General features: G+C 41.8%; 1 protein-coding gene across 6 annotated transcripts in view; it reads left to right on the forward strand.

Annotated features, from left to right (window-relative positions):
* Window positions 1-21070, forward strand: part of LOC106565273 (ral GTPase-activating protein subunit beta) — a 93720-nt gene extending 72650 nt beyond the window's left edge. For 4 of the 6 annotated variants that reach the window (XM_014132196.3, XM_014132197.3, XM_014132192.3 and 1 more), the window contains exons 24-30: window positions 2552-2720; window positions 4226-4348; window positions 5493-5629; window positions 16645-16750; window positions 16993-17071; window positions 18329-18477; window positions 19265-21070. In XM_014132196.3, coding sequence (XP_013987671.2) covers window positions 2552-2720; window positions 4226-4348; window positions 5493-5629; window positions 16645-16750; window positions 16993-17071; window positions 18329-18477; window positions 19265-19479 — 978 coding nt within the window. In that variant the 3' untranslated portion in view covers window positions 19480-21070. The other 2 variants (XR_001319639.3, XM_045691422.2) reach the window with 2 other exon arrangements.
* The last annotated feature ends 597 nt before the right edge of the window (window positions 21071-21667 follow it).

The raw sequence follows: 21667 nt of genomic DNA on the forward strand, positions 1-21667 counted from the left end.
AAGGCACAGTCAACTTAGTGTATGGAAACTTCTGACCCACTGGAATTGTGATACAGTGAATTATAAGTGAAATAATCTGTCTGTCAACAATTGTTGGAAAAATTACTTGTGTCATGCAGAAAGTACATGTCCTAACCGACTATAGTTATACTATATAGTTTGTTAACAAGAAATTTGTGGAGTGGTTGAAAAACAAGTTTTAATGACTCCAACCTAAGTGTATGTAAACTTCCGACTTCAACTGTATATACTGTGCTCTATACCATCTACTGCATCTTGCCTATGCCGTTCGGCCATCGCTCATCCATATATTTGTATGTACATATTCTTATTCATTACTTTACACTTGTGTGTATAAGGTAGTTGTGAAATTGTTAGATATTACTGCATGGTCGGAACTAGAAGCACAAGCATTTCGCTACACTCTCATTAACATCTGCTAACCATGTGTATGTGACCAATAACATTTTATTTGATTAGGAACAAACAGAAGAAAAAGGTCAAACTGTTTTTCCATTGCTGAAACTTTTTAACTTTTTGCTACAATGTGCCCTAATGAGCATGGCTCAGGAGTTATGGACCAGTGCAAAAGTCTTGATTAACTTCTTTCATGCCCTGATATTATAGTCTACTTTCTCTGAAATTCCTTCTAGACAGTTGCGCTAAACTATTCAAAAATGGTTGAAAAAAAAAAAAACATTAGGTGCCCGAGTCTGGTCTATTGGTAAATCTGCAGACTCCTTCTCATTTCAAACCTATTAATAAAACCAGCAAAATAAAACTGAAATTTTGACCAAAAACTTTTAGTCTAAAACCATTTACAGAAAATGAAATATTTCATGTTCACGTCTCCTCTGATAATGGACTGTCTGCCCCTGTGTCCCATGCATAGAGTTAGTTAGAGGGCGGATCTTTGTACCTGTCCCATTATGGCTTCTGTGAGAGCAAGGCCACGCCATTGAGTCTTATCTCCATTTTAAAGTAGTACATTTTCTTATTCTTTTTGTTTGAAAAAAGTAGTAACGCTAATATTGATGATTTCACCACCATCTGGCGTCCTGAACAAAAATCTTTTCATTCATTAATTTTTGCCACTAGATGGCGGTGATATAGTTTCAAGCCATTTGTGACTCACAACCTGGATTCGGTCTTATGTAGCAAAATTTGAATTTCTGTTTTTACATTGGATTAAAGTAGAGACTCAGAGCTACAAAATGCTATATCATACACTGCATTTTAGGAACAATGGGAAAGTAAGTCTGCTTTGAAAGTCGATAGACTTGTAAACTAGAAAATTGTATTTTAGTGTTTCGGTGAGAGGGGTTTTCTTTGTCTACACCCATTCAGCATCGTTCACACCCTCTTAAGCTTTAGCCCCACCCATCTCGTTTCGTTCTCGGAGCAGACACTTGACGCTCTGGCCGATGATTTGTTTACCACTGGAAAACATGAAAACAGCCTAACCAGCTCTGTTGGCAGCAATTTTATTATGCTTTTTTGCCGACTTTACTGACACCGGCTATATTTAACGGGTGTTGTACACTTTAGCTTAACACATTAAACAATGAACCTAGCTGGGTAAAAACATGTAAGATCACACACATCAGCTAACGAGCCAGCCACCTAACGTTAGCTGGGGAGCCAGCAAGCTAACGCTACCTAACAGTAACTACACGTTAGCTCAAGACATGTAGCTAGCTAGCTAGGTAGACAATGAATCTAGCTAGGTAAACAACGTGTAATATCACACATCACGAGCCAGCAAGCTAACGTTAGCTAGTTAAACAACAATGAATAATGTCATACACATATTAAAAAAAACACTTTGTCAAAATTAGAAACGTGTAATATCTGAAAATGTAGCTAGCTAGACAATCTTACCCTATACATCATCATGCATGATGGACCCGTCTCCCTGTCACGAATCCATGCCACAAATGCCCTTAGTTTGACGATGTAATCAGGAAACGGGTGTTTTCGCCATCTCTTTAGCTGTCATACTCTCATTGCACTAATTTCAATACTCGATCCTCCAGAAAGTGGAGAGCAACACTTATGCAGCTACATAAAAAAAAATAATATCCGTATTCAACAGGATTACCAACACAGACTGAGCTCAAATATAATCCTGTCTCGGCATGTCCAGCCCACTCATTATCTCAGCCAATCATGGCTAGTGGGAAGGTTACTGGCTTTTTCTGTGGTTTACCAACAAGGCTCATAATTTAACAATTTCATTCGCTATTTAAGGGACATGAAAGTTTACATGTTCAAGAAGGTATTTCTGCTCCAAAGAAAACACATTTTGCTAAATAAATACAAAAACATTAAAATGGCTCTCCTGTGAAGTCGTGACTTGCGACATACGCCTAGTTTCCTGAAACGGGTCACATTTACAAACCATAGCACCCAATTTGTATAAGACAATGCTCTGATCATTGGCTGATCACTCCCAACCCATAGGAATCCCTACCCTGTTGACGCTCTCAATGTCCGTGCAAAAACAGGTTATATCGATGATGAGGCCTCTAACTCTATGGTCCTATGCCAGATCCTGAGAAATGTGGAGTCGAGCGCCAACGTGCAGCATCACTTCCTGGAGTTCCTGATGTCGCTGGGCTGGCCCGTGGAGGTGGGGCAGCACCCGGGCTGGACGGGCAGCGTCTACACTAGCTGGTCCATCAACAACAACAACAATAACGGAGACAGCATCCCACCAGGTGAGGGAGAGAGCATTATGCTAACCTGAGAATATACAGTACCAGTCAAAAGTTAGGGTTTTTCTTTATTTTAACTTTTTTCAACTTTTTTTTTATAATAGTGAGACATCAAAACTATGAATTAACACATGGAATCATGTAGTAACTGAAAAAGTTTTAAACGAATCCAAATCAAACTCATCAATCTGCATCATGCTAGCTGTCCCTCAAATGGCAAGGGACTGAAGCACATTGACTGGAACTCGAATTGATAGGGGCTGACCTACGTGGGCCAAGCTTGCATTACTCAAAATGGCGCTGCACAGCTTCCAGTAAAGTCGCTTCCAAACTAGGGATTTTGTTTCTAATTGAGGTAAGACAGTAATGCCGACCCTATTTGACACATTTCCTGCCCTAGAGCGTAAATGCATTTTTAGGTTCCACCTCCAGGCTCCTCATACAGTACCAGTCAAAGTCTGGATACACCTACTCATTCCAGGGTTTTTTATTTGTATTTTTTTCCACATTGTAGAATAATAGTGAAGACAAAAAAACTATGAAATAACACATATAGAATCATGTAGTAACCAAAAGTGTAAAACAAATCAAAATATATTTTATATTTTAATTCTTCAAAGTAGCCACCTTTTGCCTTGATAACAGCTTTGCACACTCTTGGCATTCTCTCAACCAACTTCATGAGGTCGTCACCTGGAATGCATTTCAATTAACAGGTGTGCCTTCTTAAAAGTTAATTTGTTTGAGGCTTTAAAATTGTTCTTACCCTATGATTTTGAACATTCAAAGCATCTGGAAAATGTCCATCACAGGCATTTAGCTTGCTAAATAACTTCTGAGTGATGGGAAGCACAAGCACCAACACCAATCTGCCTACAACACTGCACACACACACCAGTTCTTACTATGACAACTAATGTAGCATTGTCAGCAAATGACTGAGGTCTCAACACACATATCCGATTTGGTCACTTGTAACTTGCTGTTTGGACATTCAGTAGTCCAAAATGGATTTCAGAAACAAAACTGATTTGAACATTAAGGCCTGCAGTGTGAACAAGGTTTAACAGTCAAGAGGCTCCATATGTAGCCTAGCAGATGAAGTGGGATATTTCTAGTCAATGAAAATTGGAATAAAAATTACAAAATTATTAATGGTGTTGTTGTAGAAAAGGACGAGAAGCGCAGCTAAATGGCTTCAATTAGCCTTCACTAACTTAGCTGGCAGCGTAGCTAGCTCCTTGACATTCTTGATGCAGTCAAGACTATCGATGTTATGATAGATATGGCCACAACAAGTTTGTCTAACTAGCGCAAGTATGGCGCCCTGCTGCTCAAGCAGAGCAGCACCCTCTCTGCCGAGTCGCGCAGCAAACAATATTTATTTTTCGCACGTGTGTATTTCGACTGTCAGGATATCCGGAAAAATGTAACGATATTATTTGAATAGTGAAAATATTTAAAATGCCAAAAACCTAATAGTAAGGAAGTTCTTTTTGTCCCCACAGATGATACTATCACCCTGGGAGACACAGGCGGGGGCGTGTTCAATGGAGAGAAGCGGGTGCTGTACTACGCCGACGCCCTGACCGAGATCGCCTTTGTCGTTCCCTCGCTCACAGACTGCTCCGGTGGGCCTCATCCCTTTCTCCCATCTTCCTCTATTACTTTCTCTCCTGTACTCCTCATCCATCTCTCCCATCATCACATCTTATTTTCTCTCCTCCACTCCTCATCTGGATTGTGTTGTTTGGGAGGGGAGATCAGCTATGAAACTAGCAGACAGATTAGTCTATAAAATAACATTACTTGCATCATTTCTTATCCCATTTTTTATTTTTTACCCCTACCACCCCATCCCCTGGTTGGAGGACCTGGTGGAAAACATTCAAATTCAACATATATACACATGTAGCCTTATTTCTACAGGACTCCCAAGTGCATCGTCAAATCAACCAATCCCTTTAATCTTAATTCCATCCCTCAGATGTCCACAGACTAACCCATCTTTCCCAGTATTGCCATTTCACTATTTCCCTTTGCAATACAACCTTCTATTTTACTGTGGTGTCTTACGAGGGTCTTGAACCTCTCCATTTGTACTATTTCTATTGAGTTTGCCCTAAAAATAAATACTTTACCTAAGAATATAATCATATTTCACATTGATTGATTGTGGTTTTTCAGATCTCCTAACAGTACTGTTTGTAGGTCCATCTGAACACAGACATTATGACTCAACAACCACTCTGGACCTGACTCCAAAAGCGAGCTATCAAAGGACAGTACCAAAAGAGATTATCTATTGATTCTGTTTCTTCATTGCAGAGTCTGCACAGGGCTGACTGTTTAATCCCCCATATATTGAGTGTTCTTTTTGTGGGGAGAATTTTACATAAGTTTAAATTAAATTGATTTCCTTTAATTTTATCAACAAATGTTCTTTTAGAGCTTTGTAACTGTATTAGAAAGTCATTGAGCAGGGGTGTATTCATTAGGCACTAAACAGAAGAAAATGGACTCATCTTTTTTTCTGTTGTCAAACATTTAGCCACATTATGCCGTGACTGATGAAGTTGCGTGGGTTCATCTGTGTGTGTCTCAAATGTCACCCTATTCCCTATATAGTGCGCTACTTTTGACCAAAACCCTGGTTAAAAGTAGTGCACTAATGTTATATAGGGGTCCTGCTCAAAAGTAGTGCACTATCTAGGGAATAGGGTGCCGTTTGGGGTGCAGACTGTGTTCTCACTTGTCTTTGTGTTGTTCCTATAGCTGAGTCGTCGGAGAGCAGTTTCCCCACAGTGGACTCTGACTCTCAGATGGAACTGCTACCCAACCTGCTGAAACAGTCCAACCTCACACTGGAGCTCTTCCCCAACCACTCTGACAACGTGGCCCCCGCACAGAGGGTAAGACGCACTTCAACCCATTATAAGGGACACTTTTTTTTTTTACATTATTATCATTATCTCCAACCATACCAGTGTCTACATGAAGTGTGTTCAGAAAGTATTCATACCCCTTGACTTTTTACACATTTTGTTACGTTAGCCTTATTCTTAAATGGAATAAATGCATTTTTTCCCCTAATCAATCTACACACAATACCACATAATTAAAAAGCAAAAACAGTTGTTGTTTTTTTTACCTTATTTACATAAGTATTCAGAGTCTTTGCTATGAGACTCGAAATTGAGCTGAGGTGAATCTTGTTTCCATTGATCATCCTTGAGATGTTTCTACAACTTGATTGGCGTCCACCTGTGGTAAATTCAATTGGTTGGACATGATTTGGAAAGGCAAATACCTGTCTATATAAGTCCCACAGTTGACTATGCATGTCAGAGCAAAAGCCAAGCCATGAGTTCGAAGGAATTGTCTGTAGAGCTCCGAGACAGGATTGTGTCGAGGCACAGATCTGGGGAAGGGTACCAACAATTTCTACAGCATTGAAGGTCCCCAAGAACACAGTGGCCTCCATTCTTAAATGGAAGAAGTTTAAAACCACTAAGACTCTTCCTAGAGAAGGGTCTTGATCAGGGTGGTGACCAAGAACCCGATGGTCACTCTGAAAGAGCTCCAGAGTTCCTCTCTGGAGATGGGAGAATCTTCCAGAAGGACAACAATCTCTGCAGCACTCCACCAATCAGGCTTTTATGGTAGAGTGGCCAGACGGAAGCCACTCCTCAGTCAAAGGCATATGCCAGCCCGCTTGGAGTTTGCCAAAAGGCACCTAAAGGACTCAGACCATTACAAACAAGATTATCTGGTTTGATGAAACCAAGATTGAACTCTTTGACCTGAATGCCAAGCGTCACGTCTGGAGGAAACCTGGCACAATCTCTACAGTGAAGCATGGTGGTGGCAGCATCATGCTGTGGGGATGGTTTTCCGCGACAAGGACTGGGAGACTAGTCAGGATCGAGGGAAGGATGAACGGAGCAAAGTACAGAGAGATCCTTGATGAAAACCGGCTCCAGAGTGCTCAGGACCTCAAACTGGGGCGAAGGTTCACCTTTCAACAGGACAACGACCCTAAGCACACAGCCAAGACAACGCAGGAGTGTCCGGGCTCTGGCAGGTGTGCCAAGCTTGTAGCGTCATACACAAGAAGACCCGAGGCTGTAATCGCTGCCAAAGGTGCTTCAATAAAGTACTGAGTAAAGGGTCTGAATACTTATGTAAATGTATTATTTCAATTTTTCTATGTATTTGCATACAATCCTAAACAGTTTTTGCTTTGTCATTATGGGGTATTGTGTGTAGATTGATAAGGGGGGAAAAAACAATTTAATACATTTTCGAATAAGGCTGTAACTTAACACAATGTGTATTATTTTCCTGTCAGACCCACCTGGTCAATGCCCAAAGCCCACCTGAACCCTACCCCAGTGTTATTTGATTCTGGTCCTGGAGGGCCAAAACAACCCTAACCGTTTCATTCAATGTAACAGTGTAGGTTCCGTCCCTCTCTGCCCCAACCTGGGCTCGAACCAGGGACCCTTGCACACATCAACAACTGACACCCCACGAAGCATCGTTACCCATCGCGCCACAAAAGCCGCGGCTTCTGAATAGGGACGCTGTGCCTTTTCCGACTCACAGCTTTTTAGATGGGGTCAATGAATGGTGATAGCCAGGGGTCGAATCTTTAAAGTTAGCAAGGGATAGGAGCTACAGTAGCGGGGTCCGGTTGGCATGGCGCCGACAGAGGGCTGCCGCGCTTCTAGTCCTGAGGAAGCTTTGCAGTATTTGTTTTTTTATGTTTTATTTCTTACATTGTTAGCCCAGAAAATGTTGCGTTATTACATACAGCCGGGAAGAACTATTAGATATCAGAGCAGTGTCAACTTACCAGCACTACAACCAGGAATACTACTTTCCCGAAGCGGATCCTTTGTCCGAACTACCTAGGGCATTTGAGCTGATTCCAGAGGCTGATCCAAAACAACACTGCCAGAGAAGAGGTAGGCGGAGCAGTCTTCTGGTGCACACACCACCCACCTCTTCCGAGTATATTACTCGCTAATGTCCAGTTTCTAGATAACAAGGTAGACAAAATTAGGGCAAGGGTGACTTTCCAGAGAGACATCAGGGATTGTAACATGCTCTGTTTCATGGATACATGGCTCTCTCGGGATATGCTGTCGGAGTCGATACAGCCACCTGGATTCTTTGTACGTCGCACTGACAGGAATAAACATCTCTCCAGGAAGAACGGCGGGGGTGTATGTTTCATGATTAACGTCTCATAGTGTAATTGTAACAACATAAAGGAACTCAAGTCCTTTTGTTCACCTGACCTAGAATTCCTCAATCAAATGCCGACCGTATTATCTCCCAAGAGAATTCTCCTCGGTTATTGTCACAGCTGTGTATATCCCCCCTCAACCAATACCACGACGGCCCTCAAGGAACTTCACTGGACTTTATGCAAACTGGAAACCATATATCCTGAGGCTGCATTTATTGTAGCTGGGGATTTTAACAAAGCAAATTTGAGAACAAGGCTACCTAAATTCTATCAGCATATTGACTGTAGTACTCGTGCTGGCAGAACTCTGGATCACTGCTACTCGAACTTCCGCGATGCATAAGGCCCTTCCCCGCCCTCCTTTTGGCAAATCTGACCACGACTCCATTTTTCTCCTCCCCTCCTATAGGCAGAAACTCAAACAGGATGTACACGTGTTAAGAACTATTCAACGCTGGTCTGACCAATCGGAATCCACGCTTCAAGATTGTTTTGATCACGCGGACTGGGACATGTTCCGGGTAGACTCAGAGAATAATATCGACATGTATGCTGATTCGGTGAGTGAGTTTATAAGGAAGTGCATAGATGTACCCACTGTGACTATTAAAACCTACCCTAACCAGAAACCGTGGATAGATGGCGGCATTCACGCAAAAGTGAAAGCGCGAACCACCGCATTTAACCATGGAAAGGTAACTGGGATTATGGCTGAATACAAACAGTGTAGTTATTCCCTCCGCAAGGCAATCAAACAAGCGAAATGCCAGTACAGGGACAAGGTGGAGTCGCAATTCAACGGCTCAGACACGAGATGTATGTGGCAGGGTCTACAGACAATAAAAAGAAAACCAGCCACGTCACGGACAACGACATCTTGCTTCCAGACAAACTAAACACCACCTTATTTGCCCGCTTTGAGGATAATACAGTGCCACCTATGCGGCCGCTACCAAGGACTGTGGGCTCTCCTTCTCCGTGGCCGATGTGAGTAAGAGATTTAAACGTGTTAACACTCGCAAGGCTGTCGGCCCAGACGGCATCCCTAGCCGCGTCCTCAGAGCAAGCGCAGACCAGCTGGCTGGTGTGTTTACGGACATATTCAATCTCTCCCTATCCCAGTCTGCTGTCCCCACATGCTTCAAGATGGCCACCATTGTTCCTGTACCCAAGAAGGCAAAGGTAATTGAACTAAATTACTATCGCCCCGTAGCACTCACTTCTGTCATCATGAAGTGCTTTGAGAGGCTAGTCAAGGATCATATCACCTCCACCTTAACTATCACCCTAGACCCACTTCAATTTGCCTTCCACCCCAATAGGTTCACAGACGATGCAATCGCCTTAACACTGCACACTGCCCTATCCCATCTGGACAAGAGGAATACCTATGTAAGTGTGCTGTTGACTATAGCTCAGCATTCAATACCATAGTACCCTTCAAACTCATCATTAAGCTAGAGGTCCTGGGTCTCAACCCCGCCCTGTCCAATTGGGTCCTGAACTTCTTGGCAGACCGCCCCCAGGTGGTGAAGGTAGGAAACACCATCTCCACTTCGCTGATCCTCAACACTGGGGCCCCACAAGGGTGCATGCTCATTCCCCTCCTGTACTCCCTGTTCACCCATGATTGTGTGGCCATGCATGCCTCCAACTCAATCATCAAGTTTGCAGTCGACACAACAGTTGTAGGTTTGATTACCAACAATGACGAGACAGCCTACAGGGAGGAGGTGAGGGCTCTCGAGTGTGGTGTCAGCAAAACAACCTCACTCAACGTCAACAAAACAAAGGAGATGATCGTGGACTTAAGGAAACGGCAGAGGGAGCACCCCCTATCCACATCGACGGGACAGCAGTGGAGAAGGTGGAAAGTTCCTCGGCATACATATCACGGACAAACTAAAATGGTCCACCCACACAGACAGTGTGGTGAAGAAGGCGAAACAGCACCTCTTCAACCTCAGGAGGCTGAAGAAATGTCTTGTCACCTGAAACCCTCACAAACTTTTACAGATGCACTATTGAGAGCATCCTGTCGGGCTGCATCACCGCCTGGTACGGCAACTGCACCGCCCTCAACTGCAAGGCTCTCCAGAGAGTGGTGCGGTCTGCACAACACATCACCGGGGGCACACTACCTGCCCTCCAGGACACCTACAGCAACCAATGTCACAGGAAGGCCAAAAAGATCATCAAGGACAACAACCACCCGAGCCACTGCCTGTTCACCCTGCTACCATCCAGAAGGCGAGGTCAGTACAGGTGCATCAAAGCTGGGACCAAAAGACTAAAAAACAGCTTCTATCTCAAGGCCATCAGACTGTTAAACAGCCATCACTAACACAGAGAGGCTGCTGCATACATCGACTTGAAATCATTGGCCACTTTAATAAATGGATCCCTAGTCACTTTAATAATGTTTACATATCCTGCATGACTCATCTCATATGTATATACTGTATTTTATACCATCTATTGCATCTTGCCTATGCCGCTTAGTCATTGTTCATCCATATATGTATATGTGACCAGATTCAGGGAACTAAGGCGTATGTCGCAAGTCACGACTTCACTGGAGAGCCTTTTGAACTTACTTTTTTTATTTATGTTTTTATGAAAATGCTTTTTTTTTTGGCAGAAATGCCTTCTCGAACATGTGAACTTTCATGTGCCTTAATATCAAACGTGTATGTCATCTGTAAATATGAATACAATTGTTAAATTACAAGCCTAGTTGGTTTAGCCACAGAGAAAGCCTGCAACCTTCCAGCTAGCCATGATTGGCTGAGTTAACCTGTTGGGGCTACAGGTTAGCAATGAACCCCGAGTCGGGATTGCTAACAAGGCTGGAAATTCAAAACATCAAAAATCTAATAATTTCAATTTCTCAAACAATCAACTATTTTACACAATTTAAAAGATAAACATCTCCTTAATCTAACCACATTGTTCGATTTTCAAAGAGGCTTTTCGGCAAAAGCATAAAGTTAGATTATGTTAGGATAGTACATAGCCACAAAAGTACAAACATCCATTTTCAATTCAAGGTCAGGCGTCACCAAAAGCAGAAACCAGCTAGAATTATGCACTAACCTTTGTCAATCTCCATCAGATGACACTCCTAGGACATTATGTTATACAATACATGCATTTTTTGTTCCATCAAGTTCATATTTATATCCAAAAACAGCATTTTACAGTAGCGTGAAATTCAGATTTTTTTCTTCTCTGAAATGCTTCCGGTGAACATAACAAAATTACTATTCGAAAACATTGGTAAATTATAATATTGTCATTCAAAGAATAATATATTATCATCTCGTAATTGCTACCGAATGGCCAGATCTCAAAATAACTTTACTGGGAAATCACATTTTGCAATAAACGGGGTGCTATGCTAAGAACAATAAGCTATGCTATACAGTTAGCATCATCTAATATCGATAATAACATTGTAAATATCCCCTTACCTTTGATTATCTCCATCAGAAGGCAGGCATCCCAGGTCCGGAAGGCATCCCAGGTCCAGAACAAATGTGGTTTCTTTTGACAAAGTTCATAATTGATGTCCAAATAACACCAAGTACTTAGCGTTCATTATGCTCCCACAAAACGTGGTGGGGGGGGTGTAAAATCACGCTGAAAAGCTAAAAAAACCTAGTAAATAATCTATTTACGTTCGTTCAAACATGTCAAATGTTGTTTAGCATTAATCTTTTGGTCCATTTTTAACGTTAAACATCAGTAATATTTTCACACAACCTATCCTATGTCTAGATAAACAATGATGACAAACTCACGCTTCTCAGATTTATGCGCAGGCGCAAAAAAATGAAGTGATGATGTCAACTTCCTCGCATTCTAATTTGCTCTCTGTTTATCATAGACGCTTCAAACAACTTTATAAAGATCGTTGACATCTAGTGGAAGCCGTAGGTGTTGCGAAATGAATCGTTTCTCACTATGGTATCTATAAAACAATGACACTAAATAGTACAGTCACAAAATTCAAATTTTTTTGGATCTATTTTTCACAGGTTTTTGCCTGCAATATGAGTTTTGTTATACTTACAGACACCATTCAAACTGTTTTAGAAAATTCAGAGTGTTTTCTATCCGAATGTGTTAATAATCTGCATATCCTAGCTTCTGAGTTGGTGTAGGAGGCAGTTAAAAATGGGCACATATTTTTTTCAAAATGTCTCAATACTGCCCCCGAGCCCCAACAGGTTTTAATGAGTGGACTGGACATGCAGAGAGATGAGTTTGGATTGGTCTGCGGTATTGCATCTTGTGTCGATAAAATGAGCTGCTCATAATGATTAGATACTCCTTTCTACTGCATTTTTTTTTTAGATAAACGTTAGCCGTGGAGAACTGCAAATATTTTGCTACTGCTCTCAATAACATTTCTGCCCAGAATTTATTAGGCGCTATCAACAAACCTTTGTTGATAGCGCCTGATAAATTGTGGGAAAAAGTTGTGATGGACTACTTTCTGGATGACGATCGTGCTATGCAATGGTGACTCTCTCTGAAAATAACATGTTTTGAAATCAGCGGAACACAATGGGCCAAACAAGCTGTGCAAACTAAACGGGAACAACACCGGGTGTCTTTTAAAAGGCGTTGCAGTCTGCCGTGAACCTTTCATCCATGTATACAGGTAAGAATCTAGCTATAGATTCAGATATTATACATTTGTAGTTTTGTCAGAAAGTTGTTTTCATTGCAAGCTAAAGCTTGCTGTTAGCTAGCCAGCTGGAGTTCGATGGCTGGCTTGTTAACCAAATAACATTAGGTTCAATGTTAGTTAACTTTAGCTTGCTATGACAATCAGTTTGTATTGCTAGTAACGTTACTCTATGGATTGGTATTATAGTTAATTGTTTTGCTTGCTAACGCCATCGCTCATCCATATATTTATATGTATATATTGTTATTCATCCCTTTACATTTGTGTGTATTTGTTTGTATAAGGTAGTTGTTGTGTATTTGTTAGATTACTTGTTAGATTTTACTGCATAGTCGGAGCTAGAAGCACAAGCATTTCGCTACACTCGCATTAACATCTGTTAACCATGTGTATGTGACCAACAAAATTTGATTTGATTTTGAAGACACCAGCTTGCTGTTAGCTAGCTAATGTTAGCTGGATTTCTATCTAACATTAGCTTATGTGTATGAGGTGTGTGTAAAGTTAGTGATTTCTCAGAATGCCATTTCGCATTGCTTGTTATAGCCTAATGTTAGCTAGCTAACTATCTAACATTGAACCTATTGGTTAACTTTAGCTAGCTATGACAATTGGTTTGTATTGCCAGTTAAAGCTTGCTGTTAGCTAGCCAGCTGACATTAGATGGCTGGCTAGCTACAGTAGCTAACATTACCTGTATGAACTGTGTGTAGTGATATTATCTCAGAATGCCATTTCGCATCTATTGTATAATTATGCCAAAAAAATTGTCTTTGGAATTTGTCTTTCAGCATCAATCAGTAGAACCGGCCTGACTCTAATCCGCCAGTCAGTCATCAAAAAGAGAGCTGGCCCAGGCAAGCAAAGGCAGCAGCGCAGTCATCAACTACATGCACCATTTCTTCACCAACTACAGAGTTGAGAAAACATGTGTGGACATGAATTGTGATAACTGCAGTGGCCAAAACAAGAACAAGTTTGTGCTCTGGTATTGTGCCTAGTGGACCATGCACAAGCTCCACCACAATCTGGACCTTCACTTCCTGATCACAGGCCACACCAAGTGTGCCCCTGACTGGTGCTTTGGCCTCATCAAGCAGTGATTCAGAAAGACCAGAGTGAACACTTTGTCTGAGATTGCTGGTGTTGTGAAGGACAGCACTGTGACGGGTCAACATCCCACAGCTGGTTGGACTGGAGGATAATACGGTGCTGGTGGAAAGCTATGGCTGACTCCGTACTTCAGGCCGCTGCCACAGATCAAGCAGTACCAGCACTTCAGGTGAAAATATTTGAATTGCATTGTATGAGGTTATTCTTCTTATATAAACTTGGGAGGTGAATTGATGTTGTGCAATGTTGTAATGTCTTTGATTTGTTGTTGTTATTCCCTGTTTTACAGCTTTGATGCTCTGGAGCCTGGTGTTGTCGCCAAGGAGCTTTCGGACTCAGTTGGGACCAGGTTTTAGCTGCTGCGCAACTCTGACATTCCGTAGATGGTCTGCCTATACAAGCACCACCTGGACATAGCTAGACAAACGTATATTTTTGAGAAGATCAGGGTGTTTTGCGACGGATCAGTCATCAGCACTATCTGCGGTGCCTCTATTCAAATGACTCTCTCCTAACACACACGGCATACGTTGCTGCTACAATTTTTGGGGTTTATCCTGCTTCTCAGCCACTTTACCCCCGATTGTATGCATATAACTACCTCGTCCATCACTGATATCATTATTGATATTGTTGTTGTACATTCTGCATATTTGATTTATATTGACACTATGCAAGTAACCATTTGGCTGTACCATTTACAGCTTCTGTAGAGACCATCCACTTAGCAAGACTTAGCAAAATATTGATATATATAAAGTTAATATTTATGTGTGGTCGTAACATGATTTTGTACATACCACAACAATATCATGTGACCGTATCAAGTGTCCAGCACATAAATATATGGCGCATGCATCTGTTTATGTACTGTACATGTGCAAAATAAATAAACATATGTATGGAATACTGTGATAAGTGCATGTGTAACAGTATATGCGAATGTTCTGGTGTGAAGGCATTTGGGCAGTGGTGTAAAGTACTTAAATAAAAATACTTCAAAGTACTACTTAAGTAGTTTTTGTGGTATCTGTACATTACTTTATTTATATTTTTGGCAACTTTTACTATAATACATTCGTAAAGAAAATATTTACTTTTTACTCCATACATTTTCCTTGACACCCAAAACTACTTGTTACATTTTGACAGGAAAATGGTCCAATTCAAACACTTATCAAGAGAACATCCCTGATCATTAAACACAAATGCTTTGTTTGTAAATTATGTCTAAGTGTTGGAGTGTGCCCCTGGCTATCCATCAAAAAAATAAAAATAATTGTGCCGTCTGGTTTGCTTAATATAAGGAACTTGAAATGGTTTATATTTTTACTTTTGATACTTAAGTACATTGTGCTCCTGGCTATCCGTCAATAAAAAAAATACAATTGTGCCGTCTGGTTTAATATTAGGAATTTTAAATGATTCATACTTTTACTCAAGTATGACAATTTAGTACTTTTCCCACCACTGGATCTGGCTGGGGGTTGTAGCATTTAGTTCACATGACCCATCAATTTAGACAAGTGTATTTGGGTAAGCGTCATCTAATATTTATAAAATATTTTTATCTGGACACTTTCTGTTTACTTGGAATGTTTTCTTATTGTAGGCTACTACCACTTTTAGTCTTAATTTTTACTACACTACTCACTGTTTAGCACATGCCCTCGTGAATCCTTAAAGAGATGGGTGGGGCTGGCTTAAGAGGGTGTGAACAATGGGTGTAGACAAAGGAGAGCTCTCTAGTAGGTACCAAAACATTCAAAGGTCCTTTTCTCAAAAGTGACTTTTCAAGTGTATCACCTTTCAAAGTATAATTACTTTCCCATTGTTCCTCAAAAATGCTGTGTATGATATACCATTTTGTAGCTCTGAGTCTCTACTTTTATCCAATGTAAAAACATTGCTGCACTGTCGTAACTAGATGCACAAGCATTTCGCTACACCCGCAATAACATCTGCTAACCATGTGTATGTGACCAATAAAATGTGATTTTATTTGCTTGTTTCTAGCCTAAAGCATCGCTGATTAAAGTGTAGTTATAGATCGGTTATTGTAAACTGTGTGGTTCGAGCCCTGAATGCTGATTGGCTGAAAGCCGTGGTATATCACACCATATACCACAGGTGTGAGAACATTTCATTTTACAATTCTAATTACGTTGTTAACTAGTTTAGAATAGCAATAAGGCACCTTGGGAGTTTGTGGTATATGGCCAATATACCACGGCTAAGGGCTGTATCCAGGCATTGCGTTATGCATAAAAACATAACACCCCCTTATTGCTTAAATATATTTGGGATATGTTTTTCCCCCTCAAACTAGGGGTGTGCATTTTGCAAATTTTTTCAAACAAGGGGTACAGCGTACCCCCTCAATTCAAGCACTAATAATAGCTAGGCATAACTTTGTAAAGGCCCCATATTTGTTTTTGTTTTTCTGCTCTTTTGCACACCAGTATTTTTACTTGCACATCCTCATCTGCACATCTATCACTCCAGTGTAAATTGCTAAATTGTAATTACTTTGCCACTATCGGCCTATTTATTGCCTTACCTCCTTAAGTTGCACACACTGTATACAGATTTTTCTCTTGTGTTATTGACCGTACGATTGTTTATCCCATGTGTAACTCTGTGTTGATTTTGTCACACTGCTTTGCTTTATCTTGGCCAGGTCGCAGTTGTAAATGAGAACTTGTTCTCAACTGGCCTACCTGGTTAAATAAAGGTGAAATGAAAAATATGTAGGTTGGATTATTTCGACAATCTGGAATTCAAACATCAACAAAGCACTTTTCTTGTTTTTCCTTTTTCTAGCTTGTTTACATGATTTTGGCTTGTCTGTCCCTCAGAGTCCTACAGTGAAGTCTAAGAAGATGCCTCCCGGCAGGACCATCCCTCCAATGGGACCAGAGACCAAAGTACTGGTGGTCTGGGTGGAGCGCTACGATGATATCGGTAGGCTAACCTCCTGCGTCACGCTGGAACTGACCTCAATTGGCAGCCATTTTGGTTCTTTATAAAATTATTGGATCCAGTTGATGAGTCTATTCTATAGAACTGTTAATTTTGATATTTTATTGAGAAGTATTTTATAGAATGTCCTCATTTCTGGTAATTACTGACTTCAGTTCATCTTAATAGATTTTGTGCACCTAATTTGTTTTAACCGCAGTGTATGTTGAATTATTGTATTGTAGAGAACTTTCCCCTGGCTGACCTGCTGGTAGAGACGAGCACTGGAGTGGAAACCACGGCCAACAGTAGCACCTCAACAAGGTACTACAGGCTCCCATCCATCACTTCTTAACACAGAGACTGTCTGACATTTTTTCCAGCTGTGAAGTCCTTGCTTCCTCCTCCTTCTGTTCCTCGCCTCCCTCTCAAAGCTCATTGGAAAAGAAGGTCAAGGGAGGGACCATTGGATCGTCAAGGATTTGACAGCTAGAAACTTTTTCAGACATACTTAGAGTTGAGTCGATAGAGAATTGAACTGAGAAAGCAGTTGCTACAACAATTATGGAGCATTGCAGATTTGAAGAATTCTCAATCAGTCAAACAAAATTGTATTTTACTTATTCATATTCACGAAGTGGTCATACTTTTTTTTTTAGCAAGCGAGGGTGACAATGATAAGGACAAAACCCTAGAAATAAAAGTATCCTCTTCTGACATGCTAGGTAGAAGCTCCAAGTATATACACCACAGCAAAGTCCTGTACAAATGGCATGTATTATTACGTCAGTGCAAGGTGTAGTGATGTGGGCTCAGCATGGTGGCGGGGGGACCAACGGGGTCAGACGAGTACTAGTGTTTATGTAGCAGAGACAGGGCAGTGTAGGTCAGGGGGCTGGGTATCTTGCCAGGTCAGCATATAGAACAGGAGACAGGCGCAAGGGGTCGAACTAGAGGCCGTACAGAACCAAAGCCTAGCTAATGTGGATGGTGGCTGACCTCAGAAGGCAGGATGGTAAGAGGTGCTCATAGCACCTCTGCAGCGGGGACAGTGTCTCATATCTGCTCTGTTCCACTTTTCTTCTCTCCCTCGTCGTCCGATCTGCCTCTCTCTCCCTTTTTCTCAAATACATTTTATGTCATATGCACCGAATACAACAGGTGTACACTTTACTGTGAAACGCTTGCTTATGAGCACTTTCCCAACAATGCAGAGTTAAAAAGTAAGACAATTTAGCAAAAATGGAAATAGTAACACAATAAAATAACAATAACGAGACTATATACTAGGAGTACCGGTACTGAGTCAAGGTGAAGTGGTATGAGGTAATTGAGGTAATATGTACATGTATGTTGGTATAAAAGTGACTGGCCATTCAGGATCGATAATAAACAGAGTAGCAGCAGTGTATGTGAAAGTGTGCGTGTGTGTGTGTGTGTGGGACGGTCAGTGTAATATGTGTGAGTGGAGTCCAGTGAGTGTGCATAGAGCCGTTGCAAGAGAGGCACATTAACCTCTCTCTCTATGCCTGTCCAACCCTCTTCCTCCTCCTCCACCCCCCCCCCCCCCCCCTTCCTCAGACCCACGACGTCCGGTCAGGATGTGCAGGTGATCTTCATCCACCCTCTGAAGACGGGCCTTTTCCGGATCCGCCTGCATGGGGCCCTGGGAAAGTTCAGCATGGTCGTCCCCCTGGTGGACGGCATGGTAGTCAGCAGGAGGTCACTAGGTGAGAGAGGTTGGGGGTGAGGAGGTGTTTTGGGGCAGGGGGGTGTGTAAAGGTATGGGGAGGGGTGAAAGGTGTGTGTGTGAGCTACCACGATGACTTGTGACTAGTACAACTGTGTGCGTGCCTGCGAGAGCAAACTGCGAGTGTCTGCAAGAGATGCTGCACTCTTCAACAGTGTTGACTAATAGAACATTACTATTGAAGAATAGGAATTAGTTATGCCAGAGAGAGAGGTTGCTACCAGGCGGTGATCTTAGAGACCCCAGTCCCCGCTTCTCTTCTTCACACATGCCAAATGTGGGTGTGAGTCATCCCAGATGCAGAGGCCTAGCATCAGGCCTAGCTGCACCACGTCTCTCTCCAAGTCGGTGCTGAGCCATCGGTCGCCTCTCTCCCTCTCTTCTATTCTCTCTTTTCTCTCATTTTGAGTTCCTGGTGAGGCAGACTGTAATAATATATGCAGTTTAGTAGACGCTTTTATCCAGAGCAACTTAGTCATGTGTGCATACATATGGGTGGTCCCAGGAAACCAACCCACTATCCTGGCTCTGCAAGCACCACAATCAACTGTGTGTGTGTGTCTCTCTCTTCCACTCGCCCCCACTCTCTCCCTTCTCCCCAACTCTCTCCCTTCCCACTCTCTCCCTTCCCACTTTCTCCCTCCCCCCTCCTACTCTCTCCCTCCCCCCCTCTCTCACTCTCTCCCTCCCTCTCACTCTCTCCCTCCCTCCCACCTCTCCCTCCCTCCCACCTCTCACTCCCTCCCTCCCTCCCACCTCTGTCTTAGGGTTCCTGGTAAGGCAGACGGTGATCAACGCGTGCCGGCGGAAGCGGCTGGAGAGTGACTCCTACAACCCGCCACACGTGCGTCGGAAACAGAAGATCGCCGAGGTGGTGAACCGCTACCGCAACAAGCAGCTGGAGCCCGAGTTCTACACCGCGCTCTTCCAGGAGGTCGGCGTGAGCAGCCTCGACCGTGACCCCACCCCCGATGAACTTTGAACTTTCACCGCCCTCCCCACAAGGACTGCAAAGATTCTTTATATTTATAAATTGTTTCTCTTCTTCTTTACTTTGATATTTATATTATCAACACTTGGTGGCCACGTTCCAAGTCGACAATTTTGTTTTTTCCCACCCTGCGCTGCAACACTGCTTATCTGCAACTTATTCTAGTTCTACCCAAGCCTTGTAGGACTCTTTGATGGGGTCTGATTGTGGCACTAACCTCACCTGGCTGCGAGGCGTCAGGCTTGGGCAAAGGACCACTTAGCTGTGAGGAGAGGGTATATGCTTAAACAACTGACTATAAACTTGTGACACAGCACGTGGCAAAGTGATTGCTGTCGGCGCTCAATTCAAAATGGCTTCCACTCTGTGGCTGTGACTAGTTCCCACAGCCGTCTCACTGTGGTTTTTCAAGTCTGATTCTTCTGTTTGCTTTTCTATGAAATGCATCAGTCTGTCCATTTCCCATATTTAACAGTTTTTTTGGTTATTTGTTGTTGGTCTGGAATGGATAAGAAAGGTCGAAATATCCAACTTTTTCATTGACTAAACAACGACACTACAAAAACTAATATTGACAAAACTCAAATCTCACTTCAGTAAATTGTCATTTTTGACTTTTGGTTCTCTCTTCCCACATACATAATTGTACCAGTTAGCGAAAATGTAGAATTCTGCTTTTACTTTAAATCTCAGGTAGTTTGAGCCTTTTATATTCATCGGTATCTGGATTGTTTTCTTTAGGCACGAAAAGGAAAAAAATATATACTAAAATAGGGAGAGACTAGCGGAACAAGTGTGTTTTCCATTGCGAAGCATTTTGCTAGTGTGCCCTAATGAATGTGACCCTGGTAATGTACTGAATGCACTCCCAACCAACTGTGACTAGGGTCTGGTTTCAATAATGGACTTTTTTGGCATAGAGAAAATACGTCACTGCCTACGCCACTACTTTATCCGCTTGAATAAAATATAAAATAGTAGCTAGCAAGATGAAGATCACGGAGGTCATTTTTAATGAGTGCATTTCGCAAGTGGCTAGTTTGCATCAACTACCTTAATTGAAACCCCTGCAAAGGTGTTGCCTGCCAACTGGTTTTGAATTGCAACGTTCTGGCTTGTCTGCCTCGTCATTTTTTGGGGAGAGTCCCCGGATATTTGTTTATTTTCTTATCAACGTAAGCAGTGACGTACAGTAGTTCTTCTATCCCAAAATATTCCATAATTAAAACCAGACCCTAGTCACTGTGTTGCCAAGGGTCGGGTTTTCGAGAGTAACAAACTGACCTTGTTTTAGGCATTATTCACTTTTAGTGCACTCTAAAACTTGTGGCATTTCACATTCACTGAAGCTGATGGTAGTCTCGATATGGAACTTCAGGAAGTCAAAATCACTGATGGATTATACTTTTTTTGGTATGGATTTGAAAATGAAATCCTTTATTGGTTTGTTTCTTCCCGTACCAGATAAAAATGCAAAATACATTTTGATTATTGATATAAAAGGTGAGTTTCAGTTGATTGTTTGTTATTCACAGTTGGAAAAATTATCATGTTGGATGATTAAAAAAATTATTTGTCACGAGCACTGTGTTTAACATCCCATTCCAGATGTGATACTTCAGAAGCTGATACATGCCGCCATTTTATGTCTATAATATTTCCATGCCAATATGTCCAGCCTAAAACCAAATTCAGAGCATTAAGTCACTAATGTGTCGCTGCAGAGGTTGTACTCATCTTTTTTCCACCAATTAGTGTCTTTATTTGTGCTCGACTTTATTCGAGACAACGTAACAACTTATCGCTATTAAGGGCTGAAACATCAGTTTTATCAAGTTATTTTTTGCAATGTTCTGTTAAGGGTTGGACGGATGCAACTGACGCCTCGTTCACTACTGTGTATGTCACTGAATCTGTCTTAGACACTGATTTTATACATTGAACAAAAATATAAACTCAACATGCAACAATTTAAGATGTTACTTAGTTACAGTTCATATAAGGAAATCAGTTAATTGAAATAAATTCATTAGGCCCTTATCTATGGATTTCACATGACTGGGAATACAGATATGCAGCTGTTGGTCACATATACAGTGCATTCAGACCCCTTGACTTTTTCCACATTTTGTTACGTTACAGCCTTATCCTAAAATGGATTAAATCATTTTTTCCCTCA

This window comes from Salmo salar, chromosome 12 (assembly GCF_965601325.2).
Source record: "Salmo salar chromosome 12, fSalSal1, whole genome shotgun sequence".
In the NCBI taxonomy this organism is placed as follows: domain Eukaryota; kingdom Metazoa; phylum Chordata; class Actinopteri; order Salmoniformes; family Salmonidae; genus Salmo; species Salmo salar.